The sequence below is a fragment of the Lampetra planeri genome, chromosome 5, assembly GCF_965212315.1.
Source record: "Lampetra planeri chromosome 5, kcLamPlan1.2.h2, whole genome shotgun sequence".
NCBI classification, from domain to species: Eukaryota; Metazoa; Chordata; class Hyperoartia; order Petromyzontiformes; family Petromyzontidae; genus Lampetra; species Lampetra planeri.
Window position 1 is genome coordinate 14,901,241 of NC_136111.1, and position 17,346 is coordinate 14,918,586.

A 17,346-nucleotide genomic window follows, 5' to 3' on the forward strand; every position below is an offset into this window, starting at 1 on the left:
TGTGGGTATTTCGGTAAAGTCACGTAGATAGTCACCCCTAAACACATCCCAGTTGATGATATCATTGCCCAGGTTGACGTAGCTCTTAAGGGTTTAGGACACATTACTGCAGACGTGGGAAGATCGGAAATTGCTGCAATCCTCAAAAACGCTTAGACACCTATTAGCAACATCAGTAAGGATGAGCGCTTTGAGCTTTCTCAATTAAAAAAGAGAGATGACATAGTCCTCCTCAGCCGACAAGGGCAATGCCAGAGTCATCATGGACAAAACCACATACAATAACAAACTTCAGGACCTACTTAATGATGGTAGCTATACAAACATTCAAAGAGATCCCACCAACAACCTCGTTACGAAAACCAACAAGATCATCACCAATTCCGCAATTCGACATCTTTAATCGAACCAACCAAGCGGGTTTTCTTAAAACCCTCTGCTGCGAGACCACCCAGATTGTACGGCTTACCAAAAATCCATAAAGAAGGTACACCCCTTCGTCCTATCGTCTTCACCATTGACTCACCCACCTACAAAGTGGCCCGATTTCTGTCTGAGACCTTACAATCATTCACTGGTAAGACCACCTCATCTGTAGTTAACTCAGCTCACTTGGTATCGTTAATTAAGGACATCTCTCTATCTTCAGGTGATTTGCTCGTTAGTTTTGATGTAGTTTCTTTGTTTACCAAAGTTGCTGTGCCTGACACCATTGCAATCATTGAAGATTTGGTCCAACAACGAATGGGTTCTCCCTTATCTCTGGTTGTAGCCAATATTTTCATGGAAAATTTTAAGACAGATGCCATCCAGGCATCCACTCTACGTCCGTCTTTGTGGAAGAGGTACGTAGATGACACGTTCATCATCTGGCCAGATGGCCAACCAGCTCTGAACCAATTCTTCAACCACATCAATTCCATACACCCAGCCATCAAATTCACTATGGAGGTGGAAGGATGGCAAGCTACCATTTTTGGATGTTTTCATCGAAAGGAGACCAGAAGACTCAATGGGACACTCTGTCTACAGGAAAGCCACCCATACGGATGCCTACCTAAAACCTGACTCCCACCACCATCCATCCAAGAAGAATTCCCTCATCAAAATTCTACACCATAAAGCTCGATGTATTTCAGACCATCATCACCTAGCCAGTGAACTAGAACACGTACACCAAGCCCTCAAGATGAATGGATATTCAGACTACACAATCCGTAAAGCTATCACCCCAATCGTTGGGAAAAAAACATTTGAGGACCCAATCAAAAGCATCACCTTGCCATTACATAGCAGGGGTCACTAAAAATACTTCCCAAATCATGAGCAAACACAAGATCCAGGTTCGATTTTATCACAGTACATCAAATTATTAATCTGATCCCATCTGTGAAAGATGTGATCCCTGACATGCAATACCCCGGCGTCTGCAAACTAAGCTGTGCCTGCGGCAGTAGTTACATTGGGGAAACTAAGCGACATGTCTCGGACCGTGTTCGTGAACACGAGTCAGATCTGAAACACGGTAGGACCAATACCTCACCCGTGGCTGATCATTGTTTTAATGCGATGGGCTCTCACGAAATTGACTTCTCTAAGACGAAGGTACTTTGCAAACCCACTGGCTATTAACAAAGATTTGTTCATGAAACATGGGTATAAACTGAGCAATCATTGGAAGGACGTTATCAACCAATTTAAGTCATAACTGGCTGTGATGTTCCCATCCTACCACTTTCCGATGTTAGTTGTTATTTTCGGCTCTCTGATTTTACGTTAACAGGTTAGATTTCTCACCCTAACACAGCCATCTCGCTCACCGAGCTAAGGGTTTTTGCTTTGCGATCTCCCATTAACACGCTAATCTCTCACATTAACATTGCCACCTCAGGGCGCTCGCCGTGGAGGCCGCTCAACGATCTTACATTATCATGCTAATTTTTACCTGGCAGCCCTTTGATTGGTGGAAAACCAACCACTATCGTGGTTGTTGCCCACCCCCTACATTAACATTGGCTGCTGAAATTTGGGCTACGCCCATTTCAAACCTTTATAAACAGTTTGCCTTTAGCAGCTAAACCCCCCTCCTGATGACAAACGCTTGTGCTGCGATCGAAACGTCGTAGTTTTTTGTTATTTATTGTTATTTTCTTTGAACCTATCTACGTGACTTTACCTTAAGACGAAAATAATCTGAATTCCTGCAGTCACGAAAGCTTTAAGTCAAAATAAATATAATAACCCCATGTGCCCTGACTTTTTGGCCACCCTCTACATTGAATTTACCAGGGTGCCATCAATGATTTGAATAATTGTACAATTCGCTGCTCCTGCCACAGTGACTTTACCGAAAGAACCAAAAATTATGAATTCCCGCAGTCACGAAAGTTTAAAGTCAAAATGTCTACGGTTATCTGGCTTGACCGCCTGAATGTGAAATCGTAGTGGTTGCTCTGCATCGACATCAGCCGTGCGAAAGAAGAAGATAGGACAGCAGTGTGAAGTTGGTTGATACAACTACGGTGCTCTACACGCAATCACACTCGGTGGTGTGAAGATTTGTATGTATCGGAAGAGTCTCTTGTCCCTCTCATAACCCTGCACGTGGCCGCCGCTGTGACGTTGGCGTCGTCTCGAGGTCAGAGGCAGAAATAGCCCCAGGCGATCCCCAGCAACATCTCGGCTGCAATTGTTTCGAAAGCTACTAAATGTTGTGCGCTATCGAATGAGATCTCTTCAGCTTTTTTTGGTTCGAAAAATCTTCTGGATGTATGGAATATGCTGCCAGCGTTTCAACCACGCAGTTCAAAATGCTGTCAAAGTCAGCAGCAGCGTCATCAGCCGTGATCAATGCACCGCTGATGACGGCCTCCCCATGCCTCTGCCACGTCTCACGATTCTGCAATGCAAAGGTTTTCCCAGCAACTGCACGTGAACTAATCTCATCGCTCCCATCTCCACACGGTGGACGTTCTCTCAGGCGCGTATAACTCATTGGCAGCTGCTGCGTTTTTAATTCTTGATCATCGTCCCTCCTGGCCGTGGCGTGTGCAGCTTTTCTCTTTATAACTGAGATGATATCCCTCAACCTGTGTATGTTCTCTCATTCATGTGTTCCTCTTTCTCTCTCTCAACGCAGTTCAAAGTATGCATATCTCCATGCTACTTTGTGGACCTTTCACTTCTCTGTTCACCGCTAATGATCGTGTGTCTGGCGCGTGTCCTAGCCGCTGCCAGTGTCTCTTTATAGTTCTTTCATAATTTGTAGATAGACGAGAACAATATCAATGCACCAAATAGGAAAAAATAAATTTATTCACCTTGAGAAGTAAACACGAGAAAACTGTACATTATCAAGTTAAAGAATATATGTACAATATATAGTTTAAAAATAAAATAGCGTAGCAAGTCCGCGCTACGTTTAGTGCACACAGCCAACTGCAGTTAGATGGCACCCATTGGCTACGATAACCTCCGAGCAGGCGCTGTGGCAGTGCCGGTCCCACAGAGCGCATCGGAGATGGTAGGCATCGTCTTTACACCGATAACGATTGCACGATAAAAGTATGGAAGTTGTCGCTACTTCTAAAACGAGTGCAATTGAACTTTCGTACGTATTCTGTTTTTTTTTTGTTTAACGGGAAACTCTCAGCCTCATCGAACAAAACGTCGGGCCAAGTGTGCACACAGGGTTATGAATGTGTACGTACCAAGAGTGTAATAGTGCCACTTGCGTCAGTGACTTTAACGAAGGATTGATAGCGTATCGCTGACACCAGCGTTGCACCTCCGAGTATGTGCAGTACCCACAAACCACAGCAATGTACATATGTCTTTCAAAGTATTATTTTAAAATAAAATAAAAATCACATTAAAGGCAGGAGAGCCGTGGCACAGTGGTTAGTGCACTGTGCGTATGAGCCTGATGATGCATATGGGTTTGATTCCCAGCTCACGGCTAATATCAGTGGCGAGTGACGTCTGCTGAACCTGTCGTGGGCCTGGTTCAGGAGACAGAGCGAGGACATCGACTCGTGTGCAGGTGCTCGCTCGGTGAATCGTTCCATCGCAGGATTCGTGAGAGATGGCGATGGCTCGTGGAGGCTTTCATCCAGCGGTGTGCTACGATTATGGCGGATGATGATGATGATGATAAACAAACAATACACTGTGCAATATGTTATATCAGAAATACTTATTCAAAAATAAAATACGTGAGATATCTTGCATGAAGCCCTGCGTATGGAAGTCCACATCTTCAGTTCCAACCTGACAATTCGGCGACGTCAAGCTTAGGGATCCTGACGCAATGTATCTTGTCACTTCGTGCTGCAGGTCTCCGTTCCATTCCCCTGGCACAAATATTCTTGGCTGCTGTCATTTCAAAGCAGGCGAGGACCCATTGCCCATCTTTGTGAAAAGTTGTATCATACTCGGAGAAAATATGATCAGAATGTAAGTTTACGGATTTATCGTTGCTCACCTCACGGTAGGGTGAAGGCTGGCTCTCGTTCTGCCTGTTAAGCGTGACCCGTTGACAAGCTTGAAATGTTTCGTGCGATGGGTCTGGCGAATTGTTGTTAGGAATTTTTTTAAAATCACCTTTTCTACTTCTGGTTAAATCCCCCTGGTTTGTATTTTTTTGTGCATTTCCAAATTGTCACAGTTTTGTTCTTTTCCAGCGTCCCCAGGTTCACAGGGGAAGCTTTGTTCGTGTGAAGTGCAACAATAACATCGGCCAGGTGCAAGCGACGTTTTCGTTCAAGGCTACAACTCCCGCACTGGGGCAGCTTGAGGCTTTGTTCTGGAATGGGGGATCACGCGACGGCACAGTCGTTTGCTCGACCCCCGGACGAAACGAGGTCACTCGATAGCGGAGGAGAGACCCCCGGTCAGTGCGGACCGGCAGAATCAAAAGCGAATTCGCGTAGATGGGAAATTCGCATCAGCAAAAAATAAAAAGCTCATCATAATAATAATAATAATGGGCTACCTCTTGAATGAGGCTCTCTTCAATCGGCTAATTTCACTGTGAAATATTATTGGTGAGTAACTTATACCACCATAAGGAATCAAGTGTAGTTTGTGACCATTTGCGAAGTGTCCGGATGCCCCGTTTCACTGACGGGCTCGGTGGTGGTCGTGACCTGGCTGTATCCCGCTCCGAACGTGCTCTTGCTTGTTGGATTGAAATGCACCACTGAAACAAAACAGAAAGTCAATGTATTGTTACGTGTGTATACATATTTTAACATACCAAAAGAGATTACAACTGTAAGCAACATTACAATTTTGCAATGACAACACGCAATAAAAATAAGTTGTAACAAATGTTAACAATTTTCAGCACAAAGAGAAGAACACGTTTTGATATAACAACTCCTCAATGTTGCCCGTTTGTAAATATTCGGCTCAAGGAAGAGTCGCTTATAACGCGTGCATGCATTTGTTCAGATGAGAGGTTGTGCAAAAGATAAATAAGATATGAATGCCTTTTTTCTGATTTGCATTTTTACGTAATTCTCTTTAATCACAGAGAGCCATGGAGAAACCGATCGGTGAAGAGTCGGTGTGAGCTGCTATGATGAGCACGCTGGACGTCAACGAGTGTGATGCATCTGCCCGGTTTTAGAGCCAGGACATCGCAACCTCTTCTCGATTCAAACGCGATTGAAGCAGAGCATTACCTGCACTTTTCATACATTGCATTTCAACGCCAAGTGGAGGTTGACTGAGGCTCTCCCGCCTGCTGACCCTCCGGTAGATGAGGAACATGAGGACGACGAATATGGTAAGGCTGATGCTGATGGCCAACACGATGTACAGCATGTGCTCCAGGTCGGACGCCTGAATTTTGGTCGTAGACTCGGCCATCACTGTGGCTGGTGTCGCTGCGGAGAGGGGAAACAAAATGTTTAACGGCGGCATGTAGGAATAGAGCTGGGGCAGAGCCTTTACCCGACAACCGGTTCGATCGCCAGACACATCGAATAGCATGGGCAATGTTGTAAATAAGTGTCACCTCCGTTCCTACGTGCGCTGCGGGACGGGAGATAACGAGTGGGGCTCGTGACATCATCGCTATCGTCCGCCTCGTGCTGGGCGTGGCTTGTCGGGGGTTTCCTGCCTTTGGGACGCAGTAATGTTTGGAGACGACTACCATTTTTGAAAGGGGCCCAAGTATAATCGACCACAGAAGAATAGCTGGATTACAAGTGTTTGTTGATGAATTGGCCTAATTAACTGATCGTGCCAGCTCTACGCGAGAACGTTGGCCCATGTTCCTGTTTTGCTAGTGTGACAAAGTCAAGGATTCACAACATGATGAGAGTTATTTCCCACATCCCCCTCCTGTCACTTTGACCATGTTCTTGAGCTCTTGGAGAAGTGCCTCAACGACTGAGTGACAAAGATGTTAAATGGTTTGACTATCACCACACACGCTAAGGTCTATCCTCAAGACCTCACACGTTGAACTAACAACACCAATGGCTTAAGGCACACTCTTTATCCCCAAGTCTACGTCAGACCAATATAAACCACGTCACCATTTCAACCGGGGCAGCACCGGTATGGTGGACGTGTGTGTCGCCAAGGTACGAGCGAGCCATGATGTCATTCGTCCACCTGCACCGTCCCGGTGTCTCCCGTGAACCCATGCCCTATCCTTAGGTTTTTTCGGTAAAGTCATTCTTTTTTACCTACGTGACTTTACCGAAAAAACCCCTAAGAGTATGAATCCTTGCAGCCACGAAAGCTTCAAATCTAGAACCATGCCCTATCGCCCGCCTAAATCTCTTGCTGGAGCTACGGGCCCATCACCCAGACAATAAAAAAAAACCTCCGGAGAATGATCATAATATGCCCAGCGACAAATAGTTCAACATATTCGTCAATAACTCGGTGGCCTAGAAAGGATGTTGTTTTATAATGAGCCACGTTTTGGGCATAAGTCGATTCAGAAGAGGTCATTATCTGTAACCTCTGCTATGAATAAGGGCCATTTGCCTGAAACATCGCCGATTGTATATTGTGTATTTCACGGCCAGTGTTTATTGACGAATGTGTTGAGTATTTTATTTAGTGTGCTTGTGCACAACCGCTAATTTATTATTTCTATGTCACCCCCTTGAGTCTCCAGACGGCACACAACATCATGGAACTTCCAGACCTCTCATTCAATCTCAAGGTCACCTCTAGCAGTCGTCAGTGCCCATGATCCCGTGGTAATATAATTCTAGATTTGAAACTTTCGTGACTGCAAGGATTCATATTCTTAGGTTTTTTCGGTAAAGTCACGTAGGTAAAAAAATTTAAATTAATAAAAGTAAAATAAAAATAAAATAAAAATCACGACGTTTCGGAGGCAACACAAGCTTCCGTCTTCAGGTGGAACCGTCACAGCACGATAGCTGTATCACTTGATACAGCTGTCGTGGGATTTGATACAGCTATCGTGCTGTGACGGTTCCACCTGAAGACGGAAGCTTTTGTTGCCTCCGAAACGTAGTGATTTTTATTTTATTTTTATTTTACTTTACCGAAACAACCTAAGATCCCGTGGTAATAGAGTTGTTGGGAGTGTAATGAGGTCCACCACGCTGGCCAATGCGGGTTGAAGAGTGAGTGTCCAGGAGGAGTTCAGATATCAATGTGTCACTGATGCCATCAAACTTAGCGAGTCGGGGTTCAGAAGTGCAGTGCGCTAACCACTGCGCCACCGCGCCCACCTCACTCCGTCAATATAAAAAAAACCTAAACACATTCGTCAGTAACACTGTGGCCTTCAAAAGAAAAAGTCGGTGACCATTTGGGCAATGCCCCGTCTTCACCGCATATACAGTATAGAGGTCATGGAGTTTACCCAACAGTATTTAAACAATTCCTTATACTCTTTGTATTACCATGAAACTCCAGTCAATGAGCAGTTGATTAAATGTTCACAAATCCCACGCTTTAATGTGTTCCAACAAACACTGTGAATGCGCACATACTTCAGATGTGGAAGTACAATAATAGCTGAGCAATGTGTCGTGCTGTATTTTTTATTTTTTACAAAAAATCCCCGTGGCTCACCATGAGGCACACAAGTAAGGGATGACTAACCAGGGTTCACTGGAGTTCCTGTAAATTCACGTTTCGAAATCATATCGCAGTAAGCTGATTCACAGCACGATATCCTCCCAAAGCCACGCACACAGGTATGTCCATCCATCCTTCCAGCTCCCACGCCTGATCACGGATAACTGATAAGATCATTACGAACGGACGTGCGGGTTTCGCACACGCGCAACACATTACAAAGCCGGATATTTGCTTAAATTGCGAAAGGTATGAAAGACATAGTGTGGTACAACCCTCCTCCAACCGACGCAGCCAAGCAAATTAAGTTGTCATGTGGACAAAAATGTTCTTCTTTGTATGGCTGATGTTGATGTAACGCGACAGCTAACATGTTACAATGGGGTGGTTGAGCTGACGATTGGTATCTTAATACTGGAGTCAAATGTTGCTATGAGCATCTAAATCGTAAAATTTCACGAAAAGTTTTTTTTCTCAACACACCGGTTTGCTGAAAACGATCAATTGTGTTCATGTGACGAACTTTATTTGTTTAGCTGGTTGCATCGGGGTGGAGGAGGGTTGTACTGTGCCATTTGGGTTCGTAATTACGCGATCTAAACCAAAAATAACCAATTACCAATCGTAATATCGGTGGCGAAACCCACGCGTGTTGCATCACACGCGCGCACACCGCACATCACGTGGACTGCCCTGGGGCTGGAATGGTTGAACGTGGTACACGGCACCGCGTGACACTGCTCGGCACACTGAGTGATCCACCATCAATTTAACAACGAAAGTCTGTTGTGACATTATTATCTATACTGTATATACAATTTGTATTAATTTGTCAATCGCCCATCCCTCTTGTACATCCATTGCTGAATGAAAGTCTCCCCACGCCGCGTCGCTCATGGGTATTGTTTGACCACTGCGCTGGTTGGTGAACATCAGGGGAGGGGGTCACGCTGATTACCCTGGTGACCCGGGTGACCCCGAACCGATGAAGATCTATCACTCGCCACCGACGTTAGTCGTGGAATCGAACTCCGGTCTCGCTGGGTTTCAAAAAAGCGCGGGTGCCCTAACCAGAGCGCCACCGCTCCAGCCCGATGACGAAGTGATCGATGCGCGTGGAGACTCACGGGCATGGTCGCGGCACGTGTCGCGGCACTCGGCTGGGGGTCGCGTCTTGTGGCACATGAGCAGGCAGTGCTGGCACGTGCGCAGCAGCTTGTCAAAGTAGAAGTGAGCCGGGCAGCGCGAGTTCATCTCGGCGTCTTGGAGTGGGGAGAGTGGCGGTGGGGGTCACGACCCGCGACGAGACGAGTCCTTGTTGGGGATGGGACGGTGGTAGTGTTTAGGGGAGGAGGGGGGGGGGTCACAGTGAGCGGTGAGACGAGATGGCTCCCGGTCTGGATCAGCTCCTTGCTTCCTTCCTTCCTTCGTCGCTGATTTACGAGAACGATGCAGCGACGCTCGGAGTTGTGGCCGGAGGAACGTGACGGGCCCACTCGAGTCCCAGCCCTGTCATGTGTGACCGAGATGTATTGTGTGGCATTGGGCAGTTGCTCGGATGGATTTGTCGCGGCGTTTGGCTGTCGGTGGCGAGCAGCGGGGCCCTTTTGAAGCTGCGGCGCGGGATTTTCCACGGCGCGCAAAGAGCGTCTCCGTCCCCACGGCAAAGCCACGCCTCGCCCCCCGCCCGCCCGCTCGCCCGCCCGCCCTGCCGCGTAAATTCCCACAATTAAAGACGCGCGTTTAGTGCTAGGGGCAGGGGGGTATTTCTGTTTATTTACCACGGTTAAAAAATAAATATACAAAATATCTCTCCAGCATATCAGCTTACTAACGTCAAACCAAAATCCCCTACTCTGTGCCGGCTGAGTTCACCGAGTATAATTGACACACACACACAAAAAAATCCCCACATTCCGGCGTGATATTTACTACTTTCGTTGCTTAAAAAGGCTCCGACTTTGTTTCGCGTCGGCATAGCTGCTGCATGCGTTCAATGGGGGGGTTACTGACACGGACATCGAAGAAGGGGCAGTATATTTCAGAATCAGAATCTCTTTACTGGAGGAATCCGATGAGCTATAACGAGTTTTTATTTTTTACAGATGTCTCTTCCACATTTATTTTCGCGTGGATCATTCACTCCTCAGGAGTACCTCTTGTCGGCAGGCGATGCTACTGTATTCGAGCGAAAACATTTTTGACTTGACCAGGTAAGGCCCACTGAGCTCCACAGCTCTTTTTCAGAAACGACCTGGCCACAAATGAAAGCTCGACAAAGTGGAAGTTTATAGCAGCCGCTCCTTCCACTCTAGAGCAGTACACGCGTGTTAGGAATGTAGCACGTGAGATGGGGGAGATAACGTTACATCGCAGAACCGTGGGGAAAGCCTTCATCGAGCAGTGGATTGAGCATGGCTGATGATGAACGACCAAGACTGCCTGGGCTTATGACTTATCGCGTTAGTATCGGCGCCCGAGCTTCCTCACCGCCACGTTGTTCGTGCGTGGATGGGATTACAATGATGCCATTCTTAACGCTGAATACAGCAGCTGAGACGTGAGTCATCATCATCGTCATCCCCACCACCGTCATCACTCCCGCTGCGGTCAAGCTATCAGACACTTGCGAAATGCCGTCAAGCCGTAGTGAGCACTCGCCAGCCGAAGTTCATCTCCATCGCTTGTTCTCAAAACGCATTCCTGCTGCTTGGCGCGAGGGAAACGCGACACGTGGCCACGGAACGCCGCTCGCCAACAGCAGGCGAGGTGCCCTCCCAACAAGGGTGGCACAGTCGGGTTTTTTACAATCGGGTTTAATTGTATTTTTATATTAAACCCGATCATCTGAGATTGGGGGAAATCCGGTTTAATTGGTTCTAATTGCAGAACCGCACTTCTCAACGATGGGCTTCATCCATTCCAAGCTAAGGAACTCACTGGCGCCCACGATTGTGGAGGAGAAGCTCCTCGTGTTCATCAAGACCAACCTGCCCGCCGCATTCTACGACTACCCCGTGCCCGACGGCCCCGAGTACGATAATAGCAGCACCGTCTGCCAGTGGAGTTGTCGATCTCGCGCGGTGGGGGCGCTCATCACGTGGAAGAGGACAATGCCACAGTACACCGCCGTATGCGTGCATCGGGTCCCATTCATTGGCCGGCATTTCGGAATTGTCTGACGGCTTGAACCGTCGTTCCGCCTCGCAGCCAGCTGCAGATGAAAACCAAGCAAATTCCCGATGACCCAAGTATGCTTTAAGAGTGTTTGGCTGCTATACATTTCCACGTGATAAGCCACTTCGTTGAGCTGTCATTTGTGACCAGGTCGCTTCTGAAAAAGAGCTGCATAGCTCAGTGGGCCGTACCTGGTAAAGTTACACATGTTGTCCTAGTTTTAGCTAAAATACAGTCAATAATCTACCTACTATAGGTGCTCCTGAGTGAATGATCCACGCCCAAATATATGTGTAAGAGACATCCGCGAAAAGGAGCTTTATAGCTCATCAGATTCTTCCAGTATAACATTTTTTTATTCTGAAATATGCTGTTATACAGCTCAGTGGGCCTTACCTGCTAAAATCAAGTTTCGGTAGTTTTGTTAGTTAGTTAGTTATTAAAGGGTACCCCGGATACATGTCAGGACGCGTCCGCTTCACCCGTTGTGCTCAGCCGGGAGCTGTCGCTGCTGCTGCTGATTCGGGAGCTTCGCTCGGCCCCCACACGCAGCGGCGCCGCCTTGGCGGCCCCCTCCCTGCTCGGAAGGGATGCGGGCCCCGCCGGTCCACCCCACGAGCTGTCATAAAACAAACTGGGTGAGACAGAGCCCGAAGTCGTTAAAGAACGAAAGTAACGTTTTAGTTTTACACCCCCCAAGTTTCGGCTTTTATGTTGACACTCGGGACCACGTGCCCAACAGTGGTGCTTCACCGCTGCCAATCTGCTCCAGGGGGGGGGGAGGTAACTCCCGTTTTTTCCTCCATCAGCAGCAGCAGCCATGAGCGATCCACTGCTGGATGAGTTTCATCCAGTTTTCCCGGCTTCTTCCTCGAGCTTAAAAAATACAAAACCACGCAATACAAATGACTCAATGGGAATTACACGTATAGCAACATTTAGCACCCGACTGCGAAATACTTACGGGACCATCCAGAAATAAGTCTTGAGATTGACAAATTGTAACGATGAGGGTTTTTTGTTTTGTTATTTTCTTGCCGTGGGTTGCTATGGGTCCAGTGCCTGGTTGTCCGAGTTGTCCACCGGCCTCGTAGCTACGACCCCACTCCTGTTGCTGCTCTTCGTGTTTTGGGCACTCCACGTTGAGATTCGTCACATTCACCAGCGTGGATTCGGCCGACGTCGAAACCCGTCCAGGGTGCGTGTTGTTCTTCTGCTGCTGAATTGATGCACTTCCAGAAGGCCGCGGGGCCGATGGGTAGTCACAAACAACGTTTTATTTTTCGATTTAAAGCTTTCGTGACTGCAGGGATTCATCTTCTTGGTTCTTTCGGTAAAGTCACGTAGAAGGCAAGTAATAAAATAATTATAATAAAAATAAAACATAATTAAATAATTCTCACGACGTTTCGGCCACAACGCAAGCAGCTGTCCTCAGGTGAAGACCAGGTCTGTCGGGGAGACAGCGTCTGATGGATAGATGTCTCCCCGACAGACCTGGTCTTCACCTGAGGACGGCTGCTTGCGTTGTGGCCGAAACGTCGTGAGAATTATTTTATTATGTTTTATTTTTATTATTGTATTACTTCCCTTCTACGTGACTTTACCGAAAGAACCAAGAAGATTAACGTTTTATGTATTGTACGTGGAGAGACAGATGTGAAGGAGACGTATGGCATGCTCCTGCGGAGGGATTCGAAGCGCTTTGCGCCTCGCCTGTCGCCCCAACTGATACCCCCCCCCAACATCTGCAGATACTACTACTGACTATTGCATATAGGATGTGTAGGCATATATTCCGACGAAAGAAATTTCTTTTTTAGGAGTGGGGGGGGGGGTTGTGAAATTTTTGGGGGGACGGGGGTCGACAATTTGTGGTAACCTGTTGGATCTATCCACCTGTTGGTTCAACATTTTTTTTGGGGGGGGACACTTTTTGATGCAGGCCTTCTGAAAATCTCTTATAATTTAGTTGATGGACAAATGGAAAACCCGAACGCCGGGCTTTTATAATAGATATAATCTTCACAACGACCCGCATGATTGAGTTATGTATCGTACAATGTTGCGTCTAACTAGAACCCATATCTTAAAAGATAGGGTCACTGCTGCCTGTACCATCTGGTAGTTCACCATCATTGATTCGAGCAAACCGAACTCTGCTGGTGAGATACTGTGTGGACAACAGGACAGAGTTTGCTTGTACTGAATCATTGCTGCTCAAGTTGTGCACTCCCAAAAGGCCGTGGGGCCGATGCGTTGTGTCAAATAAAGCCTTTGTTTTTACGTGAAGGGACATGTGTGAAGATGTATTGTCTAGTTATGCTTTTCACCACCTAGCAACCATCACAGACTGCACAGAACTTCGTGGGCAACACGGTCCTTACACTCGTGGTGACTGGAAAATGCTTTTTATTTTCGGAACCCATTTGCAAACTACAACTCGAGTCTTTATTACACGTCGGATAATGGTAAAAAAAAAACTCCGCACATATGTCAATAACATTGCCTTGAAATTATATACAGGACATACATATAATAGGTGATCCATACTCTTTGGTTCTTTCGGTAAAGTCACCTAGGTAGAAAAATAAAATAAAACAAAAACTAAGTGATATATTAGTGATATATTATTTTTGTTTTATTTTATTTTTCTACCTACGTGACTTTACCGAAAAACCCAAAGAGCATGGATTCCTGCAGTCACGAAATCTTCAAATCAAGATAATAGGTGATGCTTTGGGAAATGCCCTTCCTTCACAGCACGTGGTCTGCTTGGTTAGCTTACCGGGCACCCCGTAATCACCATTTACCACAATGAGCACCGCTCTCAATGCAAGTAGTCAAATGCCACGGTGTATTTAACGATACTGATGACAATTGGCGCCTAGAAATCTAATCCACTTTCAACGATAATTTTCAAAGAAGACAGTTTATCTGCGCATAACCTCTGTGCTCTCAACGCAGATTGTTCTTAGAGTTGTTTTGCCTTATTGCATCCTTCATTCTGTTAAGACAGAAGTCGAAAATCACTCTTTCTGGGACGTAGAGAGGAAAATGCCCTTCCGATTGTCACACACGCAGCTGATTCAACTTATTCTGGGAGCTTGACAATAATGGCTCTCTTGTATGCCTGTTGAACTTATTTCGCACCGTATGTAGTCAATCGTGCAAATCGAAGTTGCGGGGGAAGGACAACATTTAAATACAAATAGCAGTTCTAAAGAAATTAGATTCCAATCTAGATCTTGGGCAGTGGTGGCTATGTACGTCTGCAGTAACCAGCACTGTGGAGGTGAGGGTTGGTAGATCGTGCAAATGTCTCTAAACTCTCTTCCCCTGGGCATGGGAACACCATACCATGGCTTGTCAGTATGCGGTACAGAAAATGTGTACTCCACCTGTTCCATCTGTACGGGATAGAATGTTTCCTCCTCGAACTTTTCTCCGGGTGCTTTATTTTCATCCCTCATGTACACATTGACTGGCCGATAACAACTTGATTTTACAGGACGACAGAGTTTGGTCGGGAAATTTGCAGTGGCTCACCACCTGACTGGCTTTCTTGTCCATGGTTCCTCGCGCACTTTGTGAGTCGTTCTCTCGTTAAAGTGAACGAATACTGCGCGCAGAGTTACAAGCTGAAATGATCACATTTCGGTAGCTTTTGTGTTTCAAGAATACACGTTTAATTGCATGCTCCTTTCTTCTGCAAACACCACTTGCAAGATCAGACTCAGAATCTTTATTTAGACTGGAGAAATCCGACGAGCTATGAAGCTCTTTATAAACACAGATGTCCAGGTGTGAAGGCATCGGCCACACTGTCTGAGTCGCGTGGGACGATTGACCACGCTGGTCAGTGCGGGTTGATGAAGGTGACCGGTTTAGATATCAATCGCCACTGACGATAGGCGTGACTGGCAATTCAACTCATGTCTCTGGGCTCGTAATATAGCAGCGGATACAACACAACTATCCACAACATTATTGGAAACTGTTTTAAACTACTGTACTTTACATTTTAGTCAACTCTGCAATTGCCTGTTACAGCACTACCATCTACACACACAACGGTTGGCTTGTTTTGGATGTTTACGACTGACATCTAAATGTCAATTACTGCAATGGCTATGCCACCTCGTGGAAATAAGAGGTCAGTATCTAGATTCTAGAAGCTACGCTAAATTATCTTCTGCGACTGTTCTTCTTCCGTTGTTCCTCAATCATCCGTTGTTGTGATGATTGTATCGTCAGTAAATTTGAGATGGTTAACAGTTTCTCAATTTAGGTTGATCGTTTTTATTTTTAACCAATTCAGTTTTTGGAAAATATCTTCCAATGTCACAGCTTTGGTGAGATCTCGATTCCTCGTTTGCCACTTACTGCAATGCGGTTTCATTGTGAATATAAAGATGTCTCTATACGGTTTACAATATATAATCATGGAGCTTACTTTATGGTATTAAAACATTTTTGTTAGCTCCTCGTCCAGTTACTGCTGCTGGATAACAGTCTCCCATGCTGTATGGGTCGTAGGGGTTGTTTGATCACGTCGATCAGCGGGGTCAAGATCGCCCTCTGCGGAGGAGGCTCGCGAAAGTCGCTCCTGGACAGTTGGAGGCTGCCACCTACAGCGGAGAGTGGAGGAGCGACGCTCACAACAACGAGCAGAGCGCCAGGCAGCTACAACACAATTTGGCACAGGTAGTGCATCTGTCGTCTTAGTCGTCAACTCATGGCACCTGGGTTCGTCCCGAGACCTGCAAGCGAGCCTTTGATACTCCACGAGGCCTCAGGGTGCACCTAGTCTGGCACAAGCGCCGTGGTGGCGTTACCGCCACTTAGTGGCAAACGGCGGTTGTCATCATATTTCACTACGCTGGTCCAATGCAAGTTGGTGAAAAATGGGAACCCCGGGACTGGTTTAAGATGTCTCGCCATCGATATGGACCATAGCAGGCGATCAAATTGCAGGTCGTTGGATTCGTAACGCAGTGCACAAACCGTTCCACCATTACTCCCACCACAAAACTGCAATATAAACACAAAACTCCTGACACTTGTCACATTTTCTTAGGTTTTTTCGGTAAAGTCACGTAGGTAAAAAATATATAATAAAAGAAAAAATTAATGAAAATAACTCAATTAAATCACGACGTTTCTTAAATAAGATCTTGTCTCTTGGATTTATCTTCATTGATACAGTAAATTTAGCTGTGACGGTCCCACCTGAAGGCGGAGACTTTTGCCTCCGAAACGTCGTTATTTAATCGAGTTATTTTCATTCATTATTATTTTATTATCATTTTTACCTACGTGACTTTACCGAAAAAACCTAAGAGTATGAATCCTTGCAGTCACGAAAGCTTCAAATCTAGAACTTGTAACATTTCATAAATAAGGGGCATTTATATAATTGGTTAAAGTCTTATTTTGAAAACTTTGTGGAGGCTTGTATGTTTAACTCCGGATTTGCCAATAAGATTCAAGCCTTATCTATTTAAAAGGCTGGGACATTCACTGCCTAGCGTAGGTGCCGTGGGGTTTATATCCTTTAGACAGTATTAATAGTTCAGTATTTTTTTGATTCGGCCAGAAATCTAATATCACCAGAAGAGCCACGTTTTATACTTCTAGATAGGCACCAATTTATATCGTAAAACTCTCAAATGCCAAGTCCATCTAAAACGGTAAGTACGCTGAATGTGCACGAACATAAATCTACTTAATCTGTGCAAAGAACCATAGACTTGTACCTACACAAGCCCGCACGGTTTGTTGACGTGTACTGCCCTGCCCCCTAACCGCCACGTGCCCACATTTCTCCCAAAAGCTATTTGTTACACACGCCTGAGTTAAAAAACTAGGACCGTTCAACGATTACCAGTTCCGAAAATGAGTATGCTAATCGTTTCTAGAGGAAGTTTAGTAATGAAATCACGGATTCCACACGCTAACGTACAAACGACACAGCGATCCGAGTTGTATATTTGGAGTTGGCAATGTCTCTCCCCGTGTTCGCGTGGATTTTTCTTTAGGTCCTCCCGGTTTTTCCCTCCACATTTAGAATCAACATGCGTTCAA

General features: G+C 46.0%; 1 protein-coding gene across 2 annotated transcripts; it reads right to left on the reverse strand.

Moving 5' to 3' along the window:
• Window positions 1–3,297: 3,297 nt before the first annotated feature.
• LOC144718976 (uncharacterized) lies at window positions 3,298–9,697 on the reverse strand. 2 transcript variants are annotated; one of them, XM_078594633.1, is made up of 3 exons: window positions 9,210–9,697; window positions 5,703–5,891; window positions 3,298–5,200 (listed from the first exon to the last, which is right to left on the reverse strand). In XM_078594633.1, the coding sequence occupies exons 1-3, from the start codon at window positions 9,334–9,336 to the stop codon at window positions 5,073–5,075; spliced, it is 444 nt and encodes a 147-aa protein (XP_078450759.1). In that variant the 5' UTR covers window positions 9,337–9,697; the 3' UTR covers window positions 3,298–5,072. The 2 variants fall into 2 exon arrangements, with proteins under 2 accessions (XP_078450759.1, XP_078450758.1); XM_078594632.1 differs by having other exon boundaries at window positions 5,688–5,891; window positions 9,210–9,691.
• Window positions 9,698–17,346: the final 7,649 nt, after the last annotated feature.